Source organism: Aotus nancymaae, unplaced genomic scaffold (assembly GCF_030222135.1).
Source record: "Aotus nancymaae isolate 86718 unplaced genomic scaffold, 86718_ANA_hifiasm-v0.15.2.pri h1tg000063l, whole genome shotgun sequence".
NCBI classification, from domain to species: domain Eukaryota; kingdom Metazoa; phylum Chordata; class Mammalia; order Primates; family Aotidae; genus Aotus; species Aotus nancymaae.
The window spans coordinates 1,374,681-1,393,958 of record NW_026988477.1 but is presented as its reverse complement, the minus strand read 5'-3'; the positions used below and the strand labels follow the sequence as shown (position 1 = coordinate 1,393,958).

General features: G+C 61.9%; 2 protein-coding genes across 2 annotated transcripts; both read left to right on the top strand.

Moving 5' to 3' along the window:
* Window positions 1-1,047: 1,047 nt before the first annotated feature.
* On the top strand, window positions 1,048-2,922 carry TMEM141 (transmembrane protein 141). Its single transcript, XM_064366068.1, has 5 exons — window positions 1,048-1,128; window positions 1,411-1,477; window positions 1,648-1,731; window positions 1,946-2,053; window positions 2,504-2,922. Exons 1-5 carry the CDS (start codon window positions 1,075-1,077, stop codon window positions 2,515-2,517), a joined length of 327 nt encoding a protein of 108 aa, XP_064222138.1. The 5' UTR covers window positions 1,048-1,074; the 3' UTR covers window positions 2,518-2,922.
* Window positions 2,923-6,935: 4,013 nt separating this feature from the next.
* Window positions 6,936-19,073, top strand: CCDC183 (coiled-coil domain containing 183). Its single transcript, XM_064366071.1, has 14 exons — window positions 6,936-7,005; window positions 7,742-7,863; window positions 8,346-8,435; window positions 8,653-8,808; window positions 9,302-9,406; window positions 12,071-12,193; window positions 13,341-13,466; window positions 15,883-15,937; window positions 16,463-16,563; window positions 17,440-17,600; window positions 17,849-18,014; window positions 18,099-18,209; window positions 18,315-18,411; window positions 18,886-19,073. The coding sequence occupies exons 1-14, from the start codon at window positions 6,936-6,938 to the stop codon at window positions 19,002-19,004; spliced, it is 1,602 nt and encodes a 533-aa protein (XP_064222141.1). The 3' UTR covers window positions 19,005-19,073.
* The last annotated feature ends 205 nt before the right edge of the window (window positions 19,074-19,278 follow it).

Below are 19,278 nucleotides of genomic sequence, written 5' to 3'. Positions count from 1 at the left end.
CGCTTGCCATGTCACCTGGGCAACTGTCTTCCCACACCCAAGCAGCATGTATATCGGTGTTGACTTTGTCTTTCTTAGATCTAGTTTAAAAAAAAAAAAACACATAACAATTCTTTGAAGAAAGGAAGAGATTAAATAATCTTTTTCCTTAACACTTTCTTGAAGGTCAGGGGCTTTATCTATGAAAAAGTAGTAAATAGTTATTTGTAACCTGTGTGAGGCAGCAACCAGCCTTAAAGTCGTCCATTCTTGCTAATGGTTAGAACAGGGAATACTAGTGGAATTGTTTGCACTGTGTTTAGTTTCTCTTAATCAAGATTACTAGATGATAGAATTCAAGAACTTGTTACATGCTATCATTTCATGTATCGATAGTCATTTAAAAGTAAAGACTGTCATGGCAAAAAAAAAACGCAGTTCGAGGCTCAGCTGCTCAGCTGCTGGTTGGTTATAGAACCACTTTGCTAAATAATAATTTTATACATCCCCACTCCGTGGTCGCTTATGAGATTTAATCCCTGATTCTAGTCCTTAAGCAAAATAACACCGACAACCATTAGGACTCTGCGACTGTGGGAATGAGGCTGGTCTAACCCCAGGGAGGAGCTCGCGCTCTCAGCCACGTCCGGCCTGGTCCCCGCCTTCGCCCCGCCCAGTCGTCCCTGGAGGTCACGGAGATCAGGCTCCTAGAGGCGTGGCCAGGCCCCACCCATCTCCCCTGAGCTCTCGCAGGCTAGACCCAGGCTCCGCCCCCAAGCCAAGGCCCTGCCCCCTCCGCCTGCACCTGCGCAGGCCCCGCCTCCTAGGCCCCGACCCCCTCAGCCTGCGTAGGCCCGCTCCCCATGCCCCGCCCCCTCTGTCTGTTCCTGCGCGGGCCCGTCCCCTAGGCCCCGCCCTCATGCCCCGCCCCGCTCCTCCTCCCGCGCCTGCGCAGGCCCGCTCCCCAGGCCCCGCCCCCTCCGTCTGTTCCTGCGCGGCCAGTCCCCTAGGCCCCGCCCCCGGGCCCCGCCCCCAGGCCCCGCCCCGCTCAGCCTCCCGCGCCTGCGCAGGCCCGCTCCCCGAGCCGGGCCAACCATGGTGAACCTGGGCCTCTCCCGGGTGGATGACGCCGTGGCCGCCAAGCACCCGGTGAGAAGGCCGGCGTGGGACGCGGGCAGGCCTCAGACCTCAGAAGCTGGCCTGAGCGAGGCGGGGGGCTGGGGAGGGGACCCTCGTCAGGGAAGAGTGGCGAAGGCTGGGGGCACCCACTTGCTATGGGGCTCAGGGCGCCGGGTGAGCACAGGGGAGGTGGGACGTGTCCAAGCGCCCAGGGTCGCCTCCACAGCCAGGCTGTGCCCAGAGGAGGGACAGGAGAGGCGGTGAAGGAGGAGGGCAGGGAACCGAGCCTTCACCCCCGCCCTGCCACCCCAGGGACTCCGGGAGTATGCCGCGTGCCAGTCGCAAGCCTTCATGGAGGGCGTTTTCGCCTTCATCACAGGTAGGCTGCACCAGGTGACCTGCAGCGCGGAGAGGACGCACCCTCCTGCCCTGCGCCGGCTCCCCAGCAGGGGGCGCCAGGTCACCTGCCCGCAGGTGCTGGGGGCCTGGCAAGGTGGGTCCGGCCAGCCCCGGGTACGGCTGACTGATGGGGACCTGGGCTCCTTGCAGGCACCGGCGCGGCCTTCGGCTTGCAGCTGTTCATCCAGAGGAAGTTTCCATACCCTTTGCAGTGGAGCCTGCTAGTGGCCGTGGGTGGGTACTCAGGGGCCCCTGCCTGGGCTCTTTGTGGGGTGGGCTTCTGCTAGGGTTGGGGGCTGTGGTTCTGCCTCTATGACTCTGACATGGAGCCCTAAGTCTCGGTGGGAGCCCCACCTGAGCCCACCCACCACATCCGCCAGGAACTAGCTCGATCTCACCCTGAGAAGCACAGAGACCCCAGCCCCCTCTTCCACTTGCTGCTCCACAGTCGCCGGCTCCGTGGCCAGCTACGGAGTGACGAGAGTGGAGACAGAGAAATGCAACAATCTCTGGCTCTTCCTGGAGACAGGTCAGCTCCCCAAAGACATGAGCACAGGTGAGAAGAGCCTGGGGGTTAGCGGGAAGTGGATGCCACGGCTCCAGTGCCCAGGGTCTTAGGCAGCCAAGCCTGGGTGCCCCCCCCCCGCCATGATAGGCTAGACAAGCTCCCTCTGGCCCAGCCTCCTCAGCATGTGACTCCCAGATGGGCTGGAGCTGGGGGTGGGCACACTGGACAGATCATGGAGAGCTCCCTTTGCTGGAGGAAGAGCCAAGAGGGGCTGGGGTGCCCCTGAGATGGAGAGGAAGGGTGCAGAGTGAGGGGCATGGCAAGGCCACAGCCAGCCACGTGGGCACCCAAGAGGAGTGAGCCTGGACTGGGAGGCTCTGCATTGGACCCAGGCCTGGCCCCCACTGCCTGCTGTCCTTCTTATGCACCCTAAAATGGGTGCAGGGACGCCAAGCCACGACAGTGTGGTTCAAGCTTGTCTCTCTTTGGCTCTTACAGATCGGCGAAGCTAGGAGAGCTCCAGCCAGGGCACAGAGGTTGGGAGCAGGAGGAGTCCTGGAGCACAGCCTTCATGCCCCCCAGCCCCAGGCTGACCCTCCCCACACCCTAGGGTGCCCCAACCATATCCTCTGTCCGCATGCATGGCCAGGCCTAACCAGCCCCTGCAGACAGCTTCTGCCCCCACCTGGGACGCGCCCAGGAGGCTGGAGCAGAAGGGGCTCTCCCTGGGTGGTGGTTCTCCTCCAGGTTACCGGGATGCGTGGTCTGCACAGCCAGCAGAGAGGGTGTGTCTGGGAGCCCCCGCCTAGGGCTTGTGTACTCTGTCATTCCCTTTCTGGCCCCTTTACCTCCGACAAGTCCAAGGTGACAGCCGGTGCTAGGGTGTGTGGTTAATAAATGGCTTATCCTCCTGTCCACCTGAGTTTCCACCTGGGCAGGTGAAAAATCAGAAGGGTAAGATGACAGGTCACATGACACCTTTATTACCCTGCATTGATATATGAGGTTCACATTAGGTTACATACTGAGGACGTACAAGGAAGTTCCCGACACTGAACCCCAGAATTAGATGTTCGCACCAGCCCCGTAGGCCACAAGACCACCACAGCCTCTGTGTATGGGGGTCTGCGTCTGTAGCACTTGGCATGTAGGGGGCAAAGCTAAAGGGGCGGGCAGGCCAGAGCTTGGCTGCTGGGAGAGGAGGGCTCATGGGCTACACCCACCTGCCTATCATTCCACACTTGTCCATTAGCCGAAGTGACTCCCCAGAGGCAGAGCCAGCCTGTCGGAGCTGTGTCTGCGCAGAAGGAAAGCTTCTGAGTGGGCAAGGCTACCCACAGTCCCAGCCCCGAGAGAAGGAAGAGGTGGACAGCAGTCTCGGCCAGCCCATCGTGGTCACAGCTGGCTCCCCGCAGCACCGAGGCCCACAGCCCCACCCCTGCTGCTCCAGCCCCAGCTCAACCCCCACCTCACCTCGCCAGTCACTGGAAAGAAAGAACTGAGTACCTACTGTGTCTTCAAAGTGACAGCAAGCTCAAGATGACAGTGGCTTCAGCAAGACGGAGCTGTATTTTTCTGGTTTCTGTCGGTTTTTTTTTTTTTTTGAGACTGAGTCTTGCTCTGTCACTCAGGCTGGAGTGCAGGGGCGTGATCTCGGCTCACTGCAACTTCCATCTTGCCAGTTCAAGCGATTCTCCAGCCTCAGCCTCCTGAGTAGCTGGGATTACAGGCGCCCGCCACCATGCCTGGCTGATTTTTTGTATTTTTAGTAGAGATGGGGTTTCACCATGTTGGCCAGCTTAAACTCCTAACCTCAGGTGATCCTCCCACCTCAGCCTCCCAAACTGCTCGGATTACAGGCCTGAGTCACTGCGCCCGGCCGAGCTTCATTTTTCATGTAAAAGTCCAAGTGGGTGGTCCAGGGTTGACAGGGAGTCAGGGACCGGGCTCCTTTCAGCCTGTTCCTGCTGCAGTGGCCTCCGTTCCCAAATCTGCCTCATGGCCCCAGGGGGCTGCACCAGCTTCGGCCATTGTGTCTCTCTGTCAGCTGAGAGGGAGGAAAGGGCAGCTTGCCGCCACTGCTGCTCTGGCGCTGTTGGCCTGAACGAAGTCGTCGGGAGCATCCGTTGCCGGGAAGCTCGGGAACGCAGACTTGCTCTGGGCGGCCATGCGCCCACTAACATTCAGGTGTTTTCCATCTGAGGAAGGACAGCAGGTAGTCTCTGCCTCAGCTGGATTCCAAGCTTGGACCCCAAAAACAAGGGGAGGTGAGCACACGTTTAGCAGGTCATCCGAGCCCCCTGAGGGTAAGGCCTGGCTTGCTGAACCCGGAGTTTGCCTGGACTGGCTTTCCAAAAACAGTGACCAGCAAAGGAAGGGATCTGTGTGAGAGCTTGCAGAGGAAGACGCTGTGACAGCACGGGCAAAGGCCACTGTCGGGCGGGCTTGGGTCCCCTCGAAGTCCTGTGTGAGGCGCTTACCCCCAGGACCTCAAAATGTCGCTGTATTTGGAGATGGGGCTTTACAGAGGCAATTACAGTAAAATGAGGTCATTGGGGTGGGCCCTAATGCAATGGACTCGTGTCCTCATAAGAAGACGAAATTAGGACACACACACACAGAGGAATGACCACGTGAGGACACAGGGAGAAGACGGCGTCTGCCAGCCACGGAGAGGGGTGTCAGGAGACGCCAGCCCTGCTCACCCGGGCTCTCCGCCCGCAGCCTCCAGGCTGCTGTTCACACCCCACAGTCCGTGGCGCCTTGTGTGTTTGTTTTTTTGAGACAGAGCCTTACTCTGTCGCCCAGGCTGGAGTGCAGTGGCACGATCTCAGCTTCTGGGCTGCAGCCCTACAGGGTCGTGTGGTGTCCCCATCGCTGTGCTTAGGTGCAGGATCCAAGAAATAAAGAAAGACACAGAAGGACAAAGTGCAGCTGGGCTCAGGGGGCCTCACCACTTACAAGCGGAGACAGGCGAGGCCCTGAACGTCCAGGAGCGTCTGTATTTGTTGGGTATAGGTTAGCGGGCAGGGTAGTGAGTGGGGTCATCTTAAGGATAGTGATAGGCTCAAGACAGTCATGTAAGCAGTAAACAAGGGGTCCACCCCCATTAGGTCACCTAGGCTAGGAGGTGGGCCGTGCGCAGTGAAGAGGGTGCAGTGTGCAACACTTTTAATAGGGGCAGGCTACTTCCAAGGAATTCTACGGGAGGATGCTTTGAGTCAGCACAGTAAAGAGTTGTCAGGGTGTACAGCCACCTGCTGGCAGCTTCCAGTGATTTCTACAGGAGGATGCTTTGAGTCAGCACAGTAAAGAGTTGTCAGGGTGTACAGCCACCTGCTGGCAGCTTCCAGTGATTTCTACGGGAGGATGCTTTGAGTCAGTACACAGCAGCATGGCTGGCGGGGTATACAGCCACCTACGTGCGATTATACCTGTGGGGTTTTAAGCCCTCCGATGCCCGCAGGCTTGCTAGCCTGAGGCCGGCCTTCCACAAGAACTGGATGCAAGGTACTGCAACTCCTTTTCAGGAGGAGTGACTTGCCCAAGCCTGCCCTACAGCAGGTGTCTTTATGATACTGAACGCTGCTGCCTGGGCCAGCCTGCCATGTAGCGCATGCCCTTTCAGGCAGGGGCACTACCGCCTGGGCCATGGATTCTTGTCCTGGTATAGCTGTTTTTCCCTTAAATCATGCTCTGCACCGTGTCTGCTCTAGACATTCCTCTGACTACAAACTAACATATAACTGAGTAGTAACATATTCCTCAGGCACTAATTGTTCTGACTATAGATTAATATATGATTATATGTAAAGGATTATATACCAGGAAATACCTGGGTAGTAACACTATAAACTAGGATATTCTTCAGGCACTAATTGTTCCGGGGGTCTGCTTAGCTCTCCTTCCTCGGTGCCCAGAAGGGTGGTTACCCACCTGGCTCACTGCAACCTCAACCTCCTGGGTTCAGGGAATTCTCCCTCGGCTTCCCAAGTAGCTGGGACTACAGGCACCCACCATCACACCGGGCTAATTTTTCTGTTTTTAGTAGAAAGAGGATTTCTCCATATTGACCAGAAGACTGGTCTCAAACTCCTGACCTCTGGTGATGCACCCGCCTCAGCCTCCCAAAGTGCAGGGGTTACAGGCGTGAGCCACCGTGCCCGGCTACTGCACCTTGTTACGGCCACCTGAGCCTACGAAGGCAAGGCTGGGAAAAGGTCGTGGTTCCAGGCTGCTTGGTGCTCCAGGCGCTTCCCTCTAAGGGAAGGGCAGAGGGGGTGCAGAGCTGGGAACTAATCCCTTCTGACACATGAATCCAAGACCCAGTAATTCCCAAAGGAAAGTGGGGGCAAGGCAGGGTGGGCTCCAGGCAGCACGGCCAAGGTCAGGGACCGAAGTCAGAAGAGATAAGGCTGGGGTGTCCCAAGAGCCGGGTCACCCAGGGCATAGAGTCTGGACTTGGGGCTGGAGGTGGGGGTGCAGACGGAGGTCCCGTAAGGCAGGAACAGAATAACTTTAGGAGGCTCACCCAGCTGCTTTGTGGAGGACGGACTGGGGCATGGGGGGGCCAGGGAGGGAACCTGGTGCAGGTGTGGGGTGCTGGTGCTGCCGACCCATCACAAGCCTCCCCCTCAAAGAAAGCGGCACATGCGCCCGGTAGAGCTCCTAAGTCTCGGGCAGCTGCCAGGAGACCATTTCAATTAGGACACAGGTCCAGAAGCTGCCCCAAGGTGAATCAAATGATTCTCCGGAGGCCGCCCCAAGGTGGTTGGGGGCAGGGAGGCCCTGCAATTCCAGGGTTGCCCAGGCAGTGAGAACCCTGGCTCTCCTCATAATGCACCGAGGTTCTGGGGACAGTCTGAGTGGCAGCTCTGAGCAAGCTGAGCCCAGGGAGGCTTTGAGGTACACAGGGTCACTGGGGGCAGCCATGAGGAGGCACAGAGATACAGAAGTGGAGGAGCAGACCCAGGAGCTGAGGACCATCACTCGGCTCCAGGGTAAGCCTGCACTGCTGCGACCAGCCTGCCGTGCCTGCCTGAGGCTCGGGGTTTGAGGGTGCACAACTTTTAGGGGTTTGTTTTGCTTTGAGATGGAGTCTCACTCTGTCACCCAGGCTGGAGTGCAGTAGCAAAATCTCGGTTCACTGCAAGCTTCACCTCCCAGGTTCAAGCGATTCTCCTGCCTCAGCCTCCTGATTAGCTGGGACATCAGGTGTGCGCCACCACACCCAGCTAATTTTTGTGTTTTTATTATTTTTTTTAGATGGAGTCTCGCTCTGTCACCCAGGTGGAGTGTAGTGGTGTAATCTCAGCTCACTGCAGCCTCCACCTCCCGGGTTCAAATGATTCTCCTGTCTCAGCCTCCCAAGTAGCTGGGACTACAGGCATGTGCCACCATGCCCGGCTAGTTTTGTATTTTTAGTAAAGACAAGGTTTCAGGCTGTTGGCCAGGCTGGTCTCAAACTCCTGATCTCAGGTGATCCGCCCATCTTGGCCTCCCAAAGTGTTGGGATTACAGGCGTGAGCCCTATACCTGTCCACTGAGAGCCCTTCAGACAGCCGCTGCTGGGCAGTGGAGTGGTGTCCCCCAGGACAGGGCGGGAGGAGGGATCTTGGCTGTGGAGGTGGCATCCCCCCAGACCCAGGGCCTCCCTAATTCAAGCCTCCCCTGGATGATTCCAGGTCAGGCCCTTGGCCCAATCCTGGCCACTCTGATCCCTCCACCTGCCCACAGAACAGTGTTGGGCCCTCCAAATCCAGGGGGTGAAGGAGAGTATGAACCAGAACAAAGCCACGCTGGCACTCCTGCACAGCAAGATCCGCCGCGGGGCCCAGGACTGGGCTCTGGCCAAGAAGGTGCACAAACCCCACTCCTTCCCGCTGCCTGGGGAGCAGGGCAGGAGCAGAGGACACACAGGGGGAGGGCGGCACCTCCTCTCCACCCCCACCCCGACCTTCCTGCAGCCAGGGGGCATGTGAGGAGGGGCTGTGCTAGAACCCGTGCCCAGGGCTCCAGTCACCCCAGCATCTGGTGGGCAGGTTCACCCTGTGGGCTTGGCATCTGTGAGCCCACATCCTGCAGCAGGGCCCCTCTGGCTCTCCAGCCAGCTAGGGGAAACCTGGGCCCTCCTCTGCATGCCCACCCTCCCCCAACCCTGTCCCATCCGAGCTTGGGTGGCCAGGATGGGGTCCTGCAGCGCTCTGCTCCTCGTGGGAGCAGGGGGTCTCGCTACTGGGCTCGCACGGGATACAAGAGGCCCCGGGGGGAAATGCCTGGAGAGGCCACCGCTGGGGGTGCGCAAAGGGCCCGCCTCAGCTCAGCCGCCATTGCTCTGCAGTATGACCAGCGGACCATCTCCAAGGCCTGCGGGAAAAACGTGCCCTTGCGGCTGGCGCACTGCCACAGCACCATGGAGGTAATCAGGCACGTGGGGCCTCGAGACCCAACCCTCCCCACCCCTGCCAGCGCACCCCCTCACCACACTAGATGTTGCGGAGCGGACGAGGGACGGAGCAGGCGCCCAGCCCCAGGATCCCTGTGGGGTTGTCACGAGCCTACACCCGCCTACTGCTGGCGGACTCCGTGGCGGCCCCCTGCGCACCCACGCACGAGCGGTGTCCTTCCCGACCCAGGTGGCGCAGGAGAAGCTGCGCAAGTACGTGTTCGACCGCGTGAACGCGCACAACCTGCTGATCCACCTGGTGCGGCGGCGCGGGGAGAAGCTGGAGAGCATGCAGCTGGAGCTGGCCAGCCTGCAGAGCCAGCCCGCCGCCAGCAGGGAGGAGCTGCGGCTGCGGCAGGTGGGAAGGCGGGGCTGGGAGGACGGGGCGGGGCCACGGGGGCAGGGCTCGCGGGAGGGGCGGGGCCACTGGGGCAGGGCTCGCGGGAGGGGCGGGGCCACCGGGGCAGGGCTCGCGGGTGGGGCGGGGCCACCGGGGCAGGGCTCGCGGGTGGGGCGGGGCCACTGGGGCAGGGCTCGCGGGAGGGGCGGGGCCACTGGGGCAGGGCTCGCGGGTGGGGCGGGGCCACTGGGGCAGGGCCACTGGGGCAGGGCTCGCGGGAGGGGCGGGGCCACGGGCAGGGCTCGCGGGAGGGGCGGGGCCACTGGGGCAGGGCTCGCGGGAGGGGCGGGGCCACCGGGGCAGGGCTCGCGGGAGGGGCGGGGCCACCGGGGCAGGGCTCGCGGGAGGGGCGGGCTGGGAGAGTACGACCCCCTCCGAAGAAAGCCCAGGCCCGACGCCCTCTGGGCGGCTGGTCCCCAGGCGCTCTCACCGCGCCCTCGGTCCGCCCCAGATCATCCGCCAGCTGGAGAACAACATCGAGAAGACAATGATCAAGATCACCACCGGCCAGAACATCCACCTGCTGTACTTGGACCTGCTGGATTATCTGAAGAAAGTGAGCTCGGCGGCCCGGGAGCGGGGTCCGGGGCTGGGATCTGAGAGGGCGGAAGCGTCCTGGGCTCTGCTTGAGCACCGGCTATGTAGGACGTCGAAGCATGTGGAAGATATTTTTTAAAACTTCATTTTTGGGCTGGGCGCGGTGGCTCACGCTTGTAATCCCAGCACTTTGGGAGGCCGAGGCAGGTGGATCACGAGGTCAGGAGTCCACCTGGCCCAGATGGTATAACCTCGTCTCTACTAAAAAGACAAAAATTAGCCGGGCGTGGTGGCGCGCACCTTTAGTCCCAGCTGCTCGGGAGGCTGTGGCAGAGAATTGCTTGAACCTGGGAGGCGGAGGTTGCAGTGAGCGGAGATTGTGCCATTGCACTCCAGCCTGGGTGACAGAGCGAGACTCCATCTCAAAAAAACCCAAAAACTTCATTTTTGGCTATTTCAAAAAAGCACATCTCGAGGGTGTATCAGAATTCTTTGGACTTTCTTGCACATAGTAAATGATTTAGTATCGCTCGTATTTTGCCCATCTTCTGATTGCCTGCGCCTCTGACAGTCAGAGACAGGTCCTGCACCCTCAGAAAGTCCTCGCACTTTTGAGGGTTGCCTGGGCTTGTAAGTCAGGCTTGCTGCCGTCCCAGCCAGCCCACCCGCCCTGCTCCCTGCAGATGAGGCCAGCAGCAGCCAGCGGTTCAATTGTGAGGCAGGCTCGAGCCTCTGCCCCTCAGCCCCTCACAAAGCAGAAGCTGCTCCAGGTGGACTATAGGTGTGGAGGGAGAGTGCTTTAGGTGCGCGGAGAGTGTGTGAGAAAGTGAGCACGTCTGTGAGCGTATGAGCGTGAGAGCGTGTGTGAGCACGTATGTGAGCGCGTTTGTGAGAACGTGCGTGTGAACGTGTATGAGCACATGTGAGCATAAGCTCCTGTGTGAGCACATAAGCGTGCATGTGAGCACGAGAGCGTGTATGTCAGCACGTAAGCGTGCGTCTGAGCACGTGAGGGTGCGTGAGCACGTTTGTGAGAGCATGTTTGTGTGAGAGCACATGTGTGAGAGCCCGTGTGTGGATGGAGCACAGGGCCAGCTGGGAAGGGGGCCAGGGGAAGCTCCCAGACACCCTCACGGTAAGACTGGGCGAAGGGGCGCTCTGGAGAGCCATGCTTCAGGAAGGTGACAGCATGGAAGTGCAGGTCAGGAGGAGGGTGGCGGGTGGGGTGGCATCGCAGCTGCTCTCTGCTGCTGTCCCAGCCCAGGTGGCTCCCAGCTCCGTCCTCCTGCTTGTCCCTCTTGCCTTGGCCCCTGGTCCTGTTGGCTCACCTGGAAGCCCTGCCCCTCTTTCCTTCCTGGGCCCACCCCTCCCCACACCCCTGTCCACGCCCCTCCTTCTGCTGCTGCTTCTGTACCCCAGTAGCGCCTTCTTCTGTTTAGAACATACGCACTTAAAAAACAGTAATTCCCGGCCCGGGCATGGGGGCTCATGCCTGTAACCCCAGCACTTTGGGAGGCCAAGGTGGGTGGATCGCTTGAGGTCGGGAGTTTGAGACCAGCCTGACCAACATGGTGAAACCCCGTCTCTACTAAAAATACAAAATTAGCCGGGCGTGGTCGTGTGTGCCTGCAATCCCAGCTACTCAGGAGGCTGAGTCATGAGAATCCCTTGAACCCAGGAGGCAGAGGTTGCAGCAAGCCAAGATCTTGCCATTCCACTCCATCCTGGGTGATACAGTAAGAATCAGTCTCAGAAAAAAACAAACAAAAAAAACCAGTAATTCCCACAGTCATCCATATTTTTAAAAAATAATTCTAGGCCTGGTATGGTGGCTCATGCTTGTAATCCCAGCACTTTGGGAGGTCGAGGTGGATGGATCACCTGAGGTCAGGAGTTTGACCCCAGCGTGGCCAATGTGATAAAATCCCATCTCTACTAAAAATACAAAAATTAGCCAGGCATGGTGGCGTGTACCTGTAATCCCAGCTACTCAGGAGGTTGAGGCAGGAGAATTGCTTTAACCGGGAGACAGAGGTTGCAGCAGTGAGCTGAGATTGCGCCACTGAACTCCAGCCTGGGCAAGAGTGAAACTCCATCTCAAAAAAAAAAAAAAAAGATTCTACACTTACAGTTATTAAAAACAAAATAGCAAAGCTATCCTGAACATGATGAACCTGGTTCTGGGCTATACACTTCCTTTTATGCTCTCAATTCATTCTGACGGCAACCTTCTGAAGAGCCATTGTCACCCTCTTACAGATGGGGACACTCAGGTTACATAACATTAACGGCACACAGCTAAGCTAGCGGCTCAGGAGCGGCCTTGGCCTTGAATCCTGACTCTCTGACCCCGAGCCCACGTCCTGACCCCTCTGCTTCACTTCAGAGCAAAGCTGCTCCCAAACCTCCCGGGTTTCAGAGTCCGCTTTCTCCATGGCAGATCATTTAGGCACAGCCCCTTTCAGTGTCTCTGGGTTGTTGGGCCCCGGGTGGTGGGAGTCCACCAGGCCAGCACCGTCCACTCCCCATGAAACACTTCCTTTCATCCGTTTTATGCCTGGCGGGGGGGCTGGGGCCACAGAGCAGAAGCTATCACTGTCCTCAGGGGTCTGAGTCTGGGGGTGACGGCTGGGGGCAGCTGCAGCCCACTCTGTAGGGGCCACAAGAGAACCACTCCACACAGGTGCTGGCTGGATACCCTACCAAGCTGGACGAGCTGCAGAATCTCGTGGTCACCTACTGCTCGGAGCTGTCGGATATGAAGATCATGTCCCAAGACGCCATGATGATCACTGATGAGGTCAAGGTGAGCTCAGGGCCCAGGGCTGGGGGCCCTACAGGGCTGGCTCTCTGGGATCTTCCTGGCCAGGGTCCCTCAGGAGACCCCCACACCCACAATGCCAACAACCCCTGGCAGGATCCAGTGACCAGCCCTGCCAGCCTGCTCTGCTTGCCTGCTGGACAGAGCAGGTCCCGTCAGGCCAAGGAGCCATGAAGTAGAGGAGGCAGAGCAGCGGCCAGGGCAGAGCAGGGGTCCCCGCCCACCCAGTCTGTATCCCCCAAGGCCCTTGCCAGGCTCTGGGGATACGGCAGGGACCGGGATAGGCAGGCCCGGCCCTCCTGAAGTGGGTGGCAACTCAGCCAACAGTCCATGAAGAAATGCCACATAACCCCAGGGCCAGCCTGGCAGAGAGGTGGGCGGCAGTGCTTGAGCTGGGCTCAGGGAGTGGACCTGCAAAGGTGGAGGTGCCAGGGCTGGGGAGGAGGAGGTGAAGGCCCAGGCCAGGAGGGGCGTGGTGCAGGGAGCAGCGGAGGCTGCTGGGCCGGGGGCTACGCACTGACCTGGAGCCCTGGGAGGAGGTGGAGGGAAGATGTGACCAGGTCTGTGCTTCAGAAAGGGTGCACTCAGACTGCGGGGACTGGAAGGTGCCAGGGCAGAGGCGCCGATCACCTGGGCAGGCCAGGGTGAAGGGGTGGCCGGGAGCGATGGAGCCGAGACCTTCTCAAGAGGCAACCCCACTAAGCTCTGGCAGCGGGAGTGGCGAGGGTGAGGGCAGGCTCTGGGTGAGTGAGCAGGGGTGGGCAGAGGATGGTTTTAGCTACCCAAGGGCATGCTGGAAGAGGCCAGGTTTTGGGGAGGAGTATGACTTTGTTTTCAGGCACGCTCAATCTACTTTTGTGAGTTTTCCATGGACCTGGCCAGGAGGCAGCTGGGGGCCAGGGGCTGGAGGGCAGTGGACTGTCTGGGCTGGCACGTGCTCTGAGAGGCAGGGCCCTGAGTGGAGGCAGCCACGGGCAGGGGCGCGGGTGGTTTAGGAAGAGGGCATGGCTGGCGGGTGGGGATGCATTTTCCACGTCTAGTAAGGTGAGGACAGCCAACGGGCTGCTGGCTTCAGTGCCATGAAGGCCCTTGTTGAGACAGTCACTGACCCCTGCCCACCCCATGTCCTCAGAGGAACATGAGACGAAAGGAGGCGTCCTTCACTGAGGAGTGCAGGGCCAGGGAGAACCTGCTCAACCAGCAGAGGAAGCTGATGGACAAGATCCACACGAAGGAGACCAGTGAGAAGTACCGGCGGGTGAGCCCCAGGCCCGGGCCCCACAGCAGCGGGGTGGACGCAGGCTCAGGGCCGAGGGCCCCCACGACAGCTGGGTGGACAGGCTCAGGGCCGAGGTTCCCACAACAGCGGGGTGGACAGGCTCAGGGCCGAGGGCCCCCACGACAGCTGGGTGGACAGGCTCAGGGCCGAGGTTCCCACGACAGCGGGGTGGACAGGCTCAGGGCCGAGGTTCCCACGACAGCGGGGTGGACAGGCTCAGGGCCGAGGTTCCCACGACAGCGGGGTGGACAGGCTCAGGGCCGAGGTTCCCACCACAGCTGCGTGGACAGGCTCAGGGCCGAGGGCCCCAAGACAGCTGGGTGGATGCAGGCTCAGGGCCGAGGGCCCCCACGACAGCTGGGTGGACAGGCTCAGGGCCGAGGGCCCCACAGCAGCAGGGTGGACAGGCTCAGGGCCGAGGGCCCCCACGACAGCTGGGTGGACAGGCTCAGGGCCGAGGGCCCCCACGACAGCGGGGTGGACAGGCTCAGGGCCGAGGTTCCCACGATAGCGGGGTGGACAGGCTCAGGGCCGAGGGCCCCCACGACAGCTGGGTGGACAGGCTCAGGGCTGAGGGCCCCCACGACAGCTGGGTGGACAGGCTCAGGGCCGAGGTTCCCACGACAGCGGGGTGGACTGGCTCAGGGCCGAGGGCCCCCACGACAGCGGGGTGGACAGGCTCAGGGCCGAGGTTCCCACGACAGCTGCGTGGACAGGCTCAGGGCCGAGGGCCCCAAGACAGCTGGGTGGATGCAGGCTCAGGGCCGAGGGCCCCCACGACAGCTGGGTGGACAGGCTCAGGGCCGAGGTTCCCATGACAGCTGGGTGGACAGGCTCAGGGCCGAGGTTCCCACGACAGCGGGGTGGACAGGCTCAGGGCCAAGGTTCCCACGACAGCTGGGTGGACAGGCTCAGGGCCGAGGGCCCCTACGACAGCTGGGTGGACACAGGCTCAGGGCCGAGGGCCCCCACGACAGCTGGGTGGACAGGCTCAGGGCCGAGTGCCCCACAGCAGCAGGGTGGACAGGCTCAGGGCCGAGGTTCCCACGACAGCGGGGTGGATGCAGGCTCAGGGCTGAGGGCCCCACAGCAGCAGGGTGGACAGGCTCAGGGCCGAGGTTCCCACGACAGCTGGGTGGGCAGGCTCAGGGCCGAGGTTCCCACGACAGCTGGGTGGACAGGCTCAGGGCCGAGGGCCCCCACGACAGCTGGGTGGACAGGCTCAGGGCCGAGGTTCCCACGACAGCGGGGTGGACAGGCTCAGGGCCGAGGTTCCCACGACAGCTGGGTGGACAGGCTCAGGGCCGAGGGCCCCCACGACAGCTGGGTGGACACAGGCTCAGGGCCGAGGTTCCCACGACAGCGGGGTGGACAGGCTCAGGGCCGAGGGCCCCCACGACAGCTAGGTGGTCGCAGGCTCAGGGCCGAGGGCCCCCACGACAGCTGGGTGGACAGGCTCAGGGCCGAGGTTCCCACGACAGCGGGGTGGACAGGCTCAGGGCCGAGGTTCCCACAACAGCGGGGTGGACAGGCTCAGGGCCGAGGGCCCCCACGACAGCTAGGTGGTCGCAGGCTCAGGGCCGAGGGCCCCCACGACAGCTGGGTGGACAGGCTCAGGGCCGAGGTTCCCACGACAGCGGGGTGGACAGGCTCAGGGCCGAGGGTTCCCACGACAGCTGGGTGGACAGGCTCAGGGCCGAGGGCCCCCACGACAGCGGGGTGGACAGGCTCAGGGCCGAGGTTCCCACGACAGCGGGGTGGTCAGGCTCAGGGCCGAGGGCCCCCACCACAGCTAGGTGGTCGCAGGCTCAGGGCCGAGGGCCCCCACGACAGCTGGGTGGACAGGCTCAGGGCCGAGTGCCCCCACGACAGCTGGGTGGACGCAGGCTCAGTGCCGAGTGCCCCCACGACAGCTGGGTGGATGCAGGCTCAGGGCCGAGGTTCCCACGACAGCGGTGTGGGCAGGCTCAGGGCCGAGGTTCCCACGACAGCGGTGTGGGCAGGCTCAGGGCCGAGGGCCCCCACGACAGCTGGGTGGACAAGCTCAGGGCCGAGGTTCCCACAACAGCGGGGTGGACAGGCTCAGGGCCGAGGGCCCCCACGACAGCTGGGTGGACGCAGGCTCAGGGCCGAGGGCCCCCACGACAGCTGTGTGGACGCAGGCTCAGGGCCGAGGGTCCCCACGACAGCTGGGTGGACAGGCTCAGGGCCAAGGGCCCCACAGCAGCAGGGTGGACACAGGCCCAGGGCCGAGGTTCCCACGACAGCTGGGTGGACAGGCTCAGGGCCGAGGGCCCCCACGACAGCTGGGTGGACGCAGGCTCAGGGCCGCCACTCGGGCCCACTCCCTGCAAAGGATGTCTCATCCCCCTCCCCGCCCCCCACCTCCCTTCAGGGCCAGATGGACTTGGACTTCCCCTTGAATCTGATGAGCGTGGAGACCCTGAAATGTAAGCGCTCAGCTCCCCACCTGCACCTCCCGCAGCCAGGGTCCCAAGGAGAGGCTGGCACTGGCTCGGGCCAGCGGGTCAGGTCACCCTGGGGCCAGGTGTGGCATGTGGTCACCAGGGGAAGGGAAGGAGGAGTCCCTGCCTATCCCTGCAGAGGCTGACAGCCTGCAGCCAAATGTGGCCTCAGAGATCCTGGCCCCAGCACCCAAGCGCTCCAGACCCAAGGGCCCAGTCCCCAGTGACTGCAGAGGATGGGCACCCTGGCCCCTAAGCCACCTTTGAGAAGCACTGCTGAGCCCACCATGCCACATGGCTCCCCATCTGCCCCTGCTCTGGGGCTGCCGGGACATCCCTACAGGGCCAGGCTGAGGAGGGAGCAGGTCTGGGGGCAGGCACCTCTGAAGGACGCCTGTGCCTTGGGTGGCCTCCCCATGGGCTGGGTAGGTACAGAGGTGTCCAGTGGCCTTACACAGAGCCCAGGAGCCAGCCCTGCATGCTGATCACCCCTCCCCTCTGCTCTGCCAGCGAGGAGAAAGGAGACCTCCACGGCAGAAATGGAATACCAGACGCTTGTGACTGCTACGGTAGAGAGTGTCAAGAGCGCTGTGCGATGCTCTCACGTCTCGGTAATGCTCCCTGGTGTTCGCAAGCACGTCAGGGGGTGGCTGAGCGGGGACGGGGTCTGCAGGCGCTCTGGCATACAAAGTGGCAGCTCCCTGGGCCTCGCAAACCCTTTTATCTTAACCCCACCTGGGTTTATATACATCTATCTATCTCTATATATATACTTTTTTTTTTTTGAGATGGAGTCTTGCTTTGTTGCTCAGGCTGGAATGCAATGGCGCTATCTCTACTCACTGCAGCCTCCGCCTCCTGGGTTCAAGCCATTCTCCTGCCTCAGCCTCCCAGGTAGCTGGGACTACAGGTATGCATCAACATGCCCGGCTAATTTTTTTGTATTTTTAGTAGACATGGAGTTTCACCATGCTGGCCAGGCTGGTCTGGAACTCCTGACCTCAAGTGATCCACCCGCCTCAGCCTCCCAAAGTGCTGGGATTACAGGTGTGAGCCACTGCGCTCGGCCCTGGGTTTATCATAACTAGGCCTTGAGCTCCCATCCACTGCCCTGACACAAGCTTGTCCACTATCAGACAACAGACTCAAAGTGACACAGTGTCCCTCGGTGACGGTCTCCTTATCTCTAAATGGGGTTATCTGCCCTCTCTGCCTGCCGTGAGGGTCGTATGCAGTGACACCCACAAGCGCTTCACCCCTGCTGAGCGTGGTGGCGCACACCTGCGGTCCCAGCTACTCAGGAGACTGAAGTGGGAGGACTGCTTGAGTCTGGGAGGTTGAGGCTGCAGTGAGCTGACTGCACCTGTGAATGAGCGCAGAGAATGTGCACTAGCCTCTGGGAGGGCCCAGAAGAAACCAGTTCTGTGAAGCCCCCTGTGCCTGCCTTCCCAGCCCACACCTGCTTCTCCCTCCCCCGATCTGACCAGGACATTGCTGGCCGCTTCCTGGCCCAGAGGAACACAGAAGAGAATCTGGAGCTGCAGCTGGAGGACGGTGAGGAGCGGCGGCTGCGGCTGAAGGCGCTGGTGAAGCAGCTGGAGCTGGAGGAGGCCAAGCTCAAGTTCCACCAGAGCCCCAGCTCCATGAGGTGCTTCCGGGGCCGCGGGCCGCCCACCAGGGTCCCACGAAGGCCCCTGGGCTGCAGCCAGGCTGGGAGCTGGGAGTGTACCCACTGCTAACAAGCCTGTGTGTCCCACGGAGGGGCTGGGGACTCCACTCGCCCACACCCGAGCTTCTGAGTGCCTGACTTTAGCACAGCACCCAGCTCCGGACCGGGCTCCTGGGTGGCCCTCGGGCCTGTGCCCCTCACTGCTGTGTCCCTGTTGCCCTCTGCAGCTTCAGGTCCATCGAGAAGATGACAGGCATGTTGAAAGAGGAAGAAGAGAGGCTGCAGCTCACGCACAGCAACGTGACCAAGGCCCAGAAGCTGCTGCTGGCCATCCAGACGGGCGTCGACAACCTCTATGCCCGGCTGATGGGCATCCCCTTGCCCTCCGCCCAGGTACCGGGAGTGGGGCGGGGCTGCCGTACACAGAGTCCCTGGGCAGGGCCGCAGGGGAGATGAGACCCTCCTCCCCGCCTGCAGAGAGAAGTGGCGCCCTCCGACGCCCTCGATTTGTCCAGCAAGCTGGCGTCCTGCGAGGGGAAGCTCACGTACCTGGCTGACAAAGTGCGGACGGTGTCCAGGACGGAGGAGGTAGCCCCGGGCTGCTCCCCGGAACCCGCACAGCGCACGCCCCCGCAAAGCTGACAGAGCCCCGTTCAGAGTGTCTGCCTGGTTGAAGGGGGCTCTGTCCCGCAGGCCAACACGAAGGTGAGGGACGCCCTGGAGTCCTCGACTCTGAAGGAGAAATACAACACCAGGATCAGCTTCGAGGACCCGGAGGAGGACATGATCGGTACAGGCCTCGGAAAGGGGCCGGGCTGCAGGCGGGTGGCCGGAGCGACACCCGGGAGGGACGGCTGGGCTACAGGGCGCGCCCGTGGTACCTGCGGGCCTTTAATTGATGGAGGAGACTCAGCGATGCCCTGGGAGGAGGCTAAAGCCACTGAAATAACTTCTGACTTCGTTTCTGCGAAAGGAGGGGCATGCCATGCCAGACAGGCCGGCGGGAGAGGCGCCGGGGCTGGTCGGGAGCGGGGAGGAGCGCGGGGAAGGCCCGGGCCGCGGCCTCCACGGGGGTCTCCGCGGGAAGGACGAGGCAGGGCCGCGCCAGCAGTTGAGCGGGGGCTGGGCTGAGTCCTCCCGGCACGCGGGGGCTGTCCCCGGGGCAGGGCGCCCGGCCCGGGCCGGAGGGCGGGGTGAGAGGCGGGCGCGCGCCTGGGTGGGCTCCCCCGGGAAGGCGCGTGCGAGCCGCCGCCTCCGCCCGCAGACACCTTCCCGTTCGCCGACGCGGACCGCAGCTACGTCCCTTCGCGCGCCGAGATCAAGGAGCGGGCGCAGCGGCTGATCGAGGGGAAGCTCAAGGCGGCCAAGAAGAAGAAGAAGTAGCCCCGCCCGCCCCGCTCCCCGTTACACAAATAAACATTTTTCCAGGACCACTGCGGGCACTGGGGCGACAGGGATCTCAGGGAGTAGCACGGGGCGCGCAGACCCCGGGGAGGTTGGGCGGGAGCAGACGGCCGGGACCGGGAACTGCGCGCCACAACCGCCCGCGCATGCGTCGACCGCGCGCGCCGCGGCCCGTGGCCCTCGCGGCGCCCCGTAGCCTCGCGCCCCACGCGTCCCGCAGAGCCGGCGCCAAGATGGCGGCGCTGACGCCTGG

Excerpts from the sequence above, each read along its gene's own strand:
- TMEM141 (XM_064366068.1), top strand. The coding sequence starts at position 1,075 with ATGGTGAACCTGGGCCTCTCCCGGGTGGATGACGCCGTGGCCGCCAAG. Across the intron at positions 1,478-1,647 it reads CGTTTTCGCCTTCATCACAG|GCACCGGCGCGGCCTTCGGC; the intron begins GTAGGCTGCACC and ends GGCTCCTTGCAG. Across the intron at positions 1,732-1,945 it reads GAGCCTGCTAGTGGCCGTGG|TCGCCGGCTCCGTGGCCAGC; the intron begins GTGGGTACTCAG and ends GCTGCTCCACAG.
- CCDC183 (XM_064366071.1), top strand. The coding sequence starts at position 6,936 with ATGAGGAGGCACAGAGATACAGAAGTGGAGGAGCAGACCCAGGAGCTG. Across the intron at positions 13,467-15,882 it reads CCAGTGAGAAGTACCGGCGG|GGCCAGATGGACTTGGACTT; the intron begins GTGAGCCCCAGG and ends ACCTCCCTTCAG. Across the intron at positions 15,938-16,462 it reads GAGCGTGGAGACCCTGAAAT|CGAGGAGAAAGGAGACCTCC; the intron begins GTAAGCGCTCAG and ends CTGCTCTGCCAG.